The sequence below is a fragment of the Frankliniella occidentalis genome, unplaced genomic scaffold (assembly GCF_000697945.3).
Source record: "Frankliniella occidentalis isolate FOCC.00 unplaced genomic scaffold, Focc_3.1 Scaffold5195, whole genome shotgun sequence".
NCBI lineage: Eukaryota > Metazoa > Arthropoda > Insecta > Thysanoptera > Thripidae > Frankliniella > Frankliniella occidentalis.
Window position 1 is genome coordinate 818 of NW_026272237.1, and position 6,579 is coordinate 7,396.

A 6,579-nucleotide genomic window follows, 5' to 3' on the forward strand; every position below is an offset into this window, starting at 1 on the left:
GAGACAGAGAGAGAGAGAGAGATCTGCAGGGGAGCGTGTTATACACGGACATGTTAGGGACGAATGCACTGTAAGTGTCTTACAAAGACCTGCCCTTTGTAACGTACATATGATTTGCCACCTTCGTTATACAAACAAATCCTTTGTACTACGAAGGGCATGTGTCTGTTGACGAACCGGTGCCCGGTAATACGAATAAAATGCGTTCGTCATGTGGTGGTTCCAGATTTTTTGTACGTTACAAACCACCTAATCCTTCGTAGTATAAAGGCTGCTGTTTGTAAGGGTCTTAGAGTGTGCGGATAAATGCTGGGTTCGTCAGATTGAGGCCCTACCTATACCCAAACCGGTCGAGCGAGCAGGGCGTTGCTGACGCACGAGATGGTAGTACGACCGGGTTCGCGGAACCCCTCTGCTGCGCAAGTTGGTTCGACGGCCGGACGCGCGTTCCGCCCCGACCCGTCTCTCCCGGCCCCAATCCCTTTAGGCCCTCCTTCGCCCCGCCGTCCGTCCCATTGGCGCCCGTTATTCAATTCTACCCACGCGCATTGAAAGGGAGAGCCGAGCGGGGCCGGGCCGGGCATCGGCAGCTGGAATTAGAATTGCCTGCGGAATGAGCAGCAGCTGTTGCGTACGGGGCGCGGCGGCTGCTTGCCGGCTGCAGCAACGCTTCTGCTGCTGCTGCTGCTGCCACTGCAGATGAATACGGCTGGCTGCCCCCCGGGGTGGAGGGTGGGGGGACCTCTTCTTTATGCGCGCCATCTTTCCTCCCGCGCGCCGTATTTCTCACACACGCCGCGCCGGTGCGGGGAGCGTTTGCACGGCACCCCCCACAAGAATTGATATGTCCGTCGATACTCTCGCCGCCGCCGTCGGGTTTGAGCCGAGTTATACGCCGCCGTTTGCCTGCGGCCGCCGCCGCCCCGACCCGACACATCACACAAACACACATGCGCCGAGTATCGACACGCGCAGACACATCCATTCCTGTGGCAGCCCCCTGGGAGAGCTCCTGCGGGGCGCTCCTCTGCCGTGACGCCCCGCCCCGCCCCGCCGCGGCGGATATCGCCCTGGGCCGTTACATGATTCATGGTGCCTGCGCGACCGGCGAGCAGCAGATGCCGTCGTTCCGTCTAGCAGCGCAGCAGCAGCGCCTGGACGGCGGGGAGGTGGTGGTGGTGAGGGAGAGGGAGAGGGTGGTGCCGCCGCCGTGCTGCGCAGCCATCCGGTCGGATCATCCCCAAGAGGCAGTCGTGGCCGCGGGTATAACGGGGCGGGGCGGGGCGGCCGTGCCTGTGCTTTATGCGATTCCCGCGAGGGGCGACCGTAACTCATAGCGGCGCGCGGCTGGCCGCCTCGCTGCCGATGCACGGCGCGCGCGCCTGACACGCCCGGCGGGACTTGCTGTTCGCCCCCGCGCCCGCCAGCCCCGCGCTCCGGGCCTTACCGCCGCGGCGGAGCAGGCCAGGGCTGTGATTATATTTCTCCGAAGGGGCTGCTGCTGCCGTTGCTTTCTTATTGTTCCCTGCGCCCGCGACAGAGATTCGCTTTCGCGGGAGGATAAGAATCCCCGTCCCCTTTGCCGCCGCTGCTGCTGCCACTGCCCGCCGCAATACGGGGGAAGAAGACCTGGGAATGCGGTGTTGCAGTGGTAGTAGTTTGCGGCGCACGTATAGTCCTTCCATCAAGGCGTACACACGCGCGTCCTCGCCACACAGAGGGCTGCCTGCCTGTGCCGCTTGTGCTGCGTTGTGCACCGGTGCCCCTCCCCTTCCGACCACCCTCACCGCGGCCAGGCCAGCGCAGTAATTTGTGGGAGCAGACGCGCAGCGGTCTGAACCTCATCTCGGCCGCGCAAACCCACATAGCATGCGTACACTCTCACACACACGATCACATGACTCACGCGCACTCTCCCTCTCTCCCTCCCTCACTCTCACCGTCTCTCTCTCTCTATCTCTCTCTCTCTCTCTCTCTCTCTCTATCTCTCTCTCTCTTTCACACACACACACAAACACACACTCAGAGTGCTTCGCCAGTGATTGCATTTGCCTGCCAATCAGAGCCGATTACTCTCCTCTCTCTCTCTCTCCCTCCGTCTGTCTCCCTCTTCCTTTCCCCGTCCCGTCCTTCTCGCCCCGCAACGCCGGAGAGCGGGAGATGCGGGGAGGACGGGCAGGAGAAAATGGTTCCGACCACGAGATTGGCTTGTTTAATCTCCTGCGGGGGAGAGCGGCGAAGGGCCGCGGGCGCGCCCATGGAAACATGAGCGACCCTAGTCTCTGGTCTCGCTGCGCTGCGTTTGCGTCGAGCGCCGCCTGTCTGCCCGCCAACGGCACAAGCTTTTGTAAAAAGCTTTCTTGGCTTTCTATAACCTCCCCTGCCGTGGCCTCCATCTCGTTAGGGCCGCCGCCCTCCCCACCGGTGGAGGCCGCCCGTTCCATCGGCAGGCGGCCTCACGCCCGACTGCGCCGGCCCCGTCCATTCTGTCCCGGGCGCACCCTTGTTGCAGTACGCGGCTGTCGCGCCTCGTTTGGCATGTTGTGGTGCGGGAGCGGCGGTGTTGGGGGCGGGTCGGGACCGCACGCCCCTCGGGGGCAAGTCCGCCGTGCGCCCCGGCCCCCCGGGGTGGTGGAGGTGGGAGTAGGGGAGGCGGTCGGGATCGCGCCGCCGGTGAAATATGACTGGCGACTGGCTTATGCTATATCGCTCGCTGTGGAATGCCGCGCCGCCGGCCTGACCCCAATGGAGCCTGCCTCCTCCCCCTCCCCCCTCCCTCCTATAATATAGGAAGCGGGGCCTGGAATGGAATGATTTCGCCAGCGCTGGCATCCTCTCCTCCCTGCAAACAAACGGGGAGCGTGGCGCCGCGGGGGCCTTCCCGGGCTCTGAGCGCCACGCCCCGCCCTACCTCGCCACACCTCGAGCCCCGGGTAGCACACCTAGAGCCGCTGGAGCCGACTCCCACGGCTGAATCACGTGTGTAAAGGAGATTGCGGCGGGGGGTGAGAACGCGGTGGTGCGAACGTAACACCGCGCACACTGAGTGTGGGTCTGGTGTCGGGTGTGAGCGAGGTGCATGTCGAGGGTGCGTCTAGTGTGTGAGCGAGGTGCAGGCTGGGCGGTCCAGCTCGGCTCCCTCCGTGCACTACTTGTCGCAGCCCTCTCATCCTGTTGCCGACCTCACCGCACATGCCGGAGAGGTCCAGGTCTCGTCCGGCAGCGCTGTAAACTAGTTTAATTGGCAGGTCCGGTCCGCCCAAAGGCCGCCGCCGCCTGTGCTGTGCTGGCGTCCTCTGTTGTCACCCCGCTGCACCTTTACGCGTCATGGAATTGCAAACGTTGTTAAAAAGTCAGGCCATAGCCGGCCGTCGGACAGCCCCGGGTCCCGGCCGGCGCTACCCGCCGCTCTCTCTCTCTCTCTCTCTCTCTCTCTCTCTCTCTCTCTCTCTGTTTTGTGAATTAATCACTTTGTGAGGCACACAGCAACGCCCCGGCGCGCGCGACAACCAAACTGTCGTTAAAGTTTGGCCCCCCTGCGCTGCCCCGGCCGCCCAGGCGGCCCGGCCGCTACCCAACTCGGGTGTGTTGTTCTCTGAGGTCGCCGCCTCCAATCTGGCGGCCGCCCGGAACGGAACAAGGCCCCTTTCCCTGGCGTGCCCTCGCTGCGCTCACTCGTTCTCTCCCCTCCTCCTCCTCCACCCTCCTCCCCGACGGTGGTGGTCCGATTCCGGGGTTGCTCTCTTGCCGCGCCGCTGACCGCCCCCCTCGGGTCTGGCGGCGGCGTAACACCCCGATGCGTCCTGCTATCTGGAGCTCGGGTGCAATTGGCTAAATCAGTCGGATTGACGGACCGTCATGCCCGGCAGCCTCTGTTCAAACGCGGCGCTATAGTCTGTCGGTCGGCAAAGCCGTCCGCCCATCTGCCTGTCCAGTGTCCCTCCCGACAGAGATCGCGGCAGGCAGGGTTAGAGCTTAGCTTAATGCAACTGGGGACACTTCCGACTACAAAACACGACTGCAAAATTCGCAGTCGAAGTGCAATATTATTTGACCGAATTTCTATGCCAATCCTGGCGGCAGGGCTGGCGAGGCTGCATATGCTGCTTCGTGGTGGTGATGTGCACCGCTGCTTTGCCGTGCCAGTCGGTTGGGAGGGGCGCCGCTAGGTGCTGTGCAGCGTGTGTGGGGTCGCCGCCCCACCCCTGCAGGGACCCACCGAGAGTAGCCCCCACTGAGGGCCGCTCGTCGACACGACCTGCACAAAGCTGGGGCGCACTCAGGCACTCAATGGCACTCATCGCCGAGCACAGCCGGAGCAGCCTGCCAGCCTGCCCCCCTGCTCACCACCACGACCACGCCCAAGGCTTTTACTGACGTCGCACCCTTCTGTCTCTCTGTCCGCAGGCGCTGCTGCAGGCGCACGATGTGGCTGCGCACGAGGTGTACGGCGAGGATGCGGTGCGGGTCACCCCGCCGCCCATGAACCTGCCCTACCTCAATGGCGAGGGCGATGAGCTGGAGGGCGAGGACGGCGACGACCCGGCCCTGGACAACGTCACGAGGGTCCGGCTCGTGCAGTTCCAGAAGAACACGGACGAGCCTATGGTGAGTGTCGGACCCGGTCGTTTCTTTGGCAGTGAGTGGACAATGTTGTTGCGGAGTGGTAATTGTGTGACTCTCTGCCGCAGGGTATCACGCTCAAGATGAATGAGGATGGAAAGTGCATCGTGGCCAGGATCATGCACGGGGGCATGATCCACCGGCAGGCCACGCTGCACGTCGGCGACGAGATCCGAGAAATCAACGGCCTGCCCGTGGCCAACCAGTCTGTCAGCACGCTGCAGAAGATCTTGGTGCGTCGTTCTGCCCCCTCTCGTGTACTAACTAGTGTCATCTTATTAGTTGAAGTTGGATAATTCATTTCCCAACTGCCACTCTTGTTTTCCAGAGAGAAGCTCGCGGGTCGGTGACGTTCAAGATAGTTCCATCGTATCGCAGCGCACCACCTCCCTGCGAGGTACAGTCCGCGTCGCAAATGCTCTGGGTCTGGGTTGGGGCGGGGACAGGCAAATATAAAGATTGATCTCGATTCGATTGCGACCGCTCTCCTCCCGGGGTGCGTCTTTGCCGCAGGCGGCGAGCGCGGTGCCAACCGTGTCAACATCACCCTGCTTCTATCTGTTTCTCTCTCTCTCTCTCTCACTCCTCTAACTTTCTCTCGACCCTCTCACTCTCTCTCTCTCAGCCACTTTTCCCCTCTCTCCCCCTCCATCTGTTTCTTGTCTTCCTCTTTCTCACTCTGTCTGTCTCTGCCCTCCATCTTTCGCTGAGTGTGGCACCCCAAGATGGCGGTTTTAATTGAATTGGAGCGCTTCCTTTTGCTGCGCACTGTCACGCGCCGCGCGGGAATATTAAATCAAAACTAGGGGCCGCGACGGCAGGCCGGGAGGAGGGCGGTCTCTGCATGGTACCGTTATTAACATTTTGGTTCTTATTTCATGATCTAACTATTGCGTTGTTCTTTCATGGGGATCTGAAACAAATCTCTTGCTCATTTTGTGGTACCATGTGCTTGTATCATATGTCATATCATTTTGTGCTAACCTTTGGGTCACTGCCATCTCCTGCGGCACGCGGCCGTGCATTCAGGCACCATCTCCGTGTGCTAGCCCCGCAAAAACTCGGTTCGTAAATGCGCTATTGAGTGAGTAATTTTATAAAACAAAGTTTAACGATTGTTGGGAAGTTGTTGCAAATTTACTCAGCCGTGTACCGCGAACTCACGAACCGTTTCTTCCGGGTGGGACCGGAGATGGACCCGCCTCGAGGAGCAAGCCTCGTGTCCTGGAGAGAGCAGCGTGGTGTTCTGTCTCTAACATGTGTGTTTGCTCTCTCTCTCGCTTCTCTGTGGGGGTTTCTCATGTGACTGTGTTGTGTTCGGTGTATCATTGCAAATACTGCTGAAGTATATAATACGAGACCTTATCCAAATATCCAAATGGTTCTATGAGAATGTGCAGATGATTGTTTGTGTCATGTTGAAGTGTGTTTATGCGTGGCTGGCCGCCGCGCACTGGGTCCGCTTGCGACATCTGGCCTATTTCAATTTCTCTTTATGGGCCGAAAGGAAGTTGGAGGCCGAGTCGTGAGCGGGCCGGGGCCGGCGGCGCGCGAGCTAACCTTGTGTCTTTCTCTCCTCCTAGGACTCTTTGCATGGCGTCTTTAGATTCTGCCGTACTGCATGAATGGAAAGAAGGAATGGACTAAACGTTTGGACTAACACGACGTATCCGACTCACTCGACTCCCTTCTCCATCGACAAGGCAACCGCATTGAAAGCACGAGGACTAAACCAATGTAGATCAACGGGTTTGTTGCAGCGCAAAGCCCGGGATGTACTGAAAAACAATAATTGACCAGTCAATACCGTGGTTTTCCTTTTTGGTATTTTGATTTGTTTACTTGGCGAGCCGTGTACTCTCTGGTGGTTGGCCGTTATGATTGCAGCGGCTGAGGTGATTAGCCCGCTCGCACCTCAGCGCAAATCAAGTTGGGTCGCCGGCTGGAAAGGGCGGG

At 60.2% G+C, this 6,579-nt stretch overlaps 1 protein-coding gene across 1 annotated transcript; it reads left to right on the forward strand.

Moving 5' to 3' along the window:
- Positions 1 to 4,398: 4,398 nt before the first annotated feature.
- Positions 4,399 to 6,562, forward strand: LOC127752214 (peripheral plasma membrane protein CASK-like; the record flags this gene model as incomplete). Its single annotated transcript, XM_052276964.1, has 3 exons — positions 4,399 to 4,608; positions 4,692 to 4,856; positions 4,952 to 6,562. Coding segments are annotated over 3 exons (510 nt in total), but the record flags the coding sequence as incomplete, so codon positions are not given.
- Positions 6,563 to 6,579: the final 17 nt, after the last annotated feature.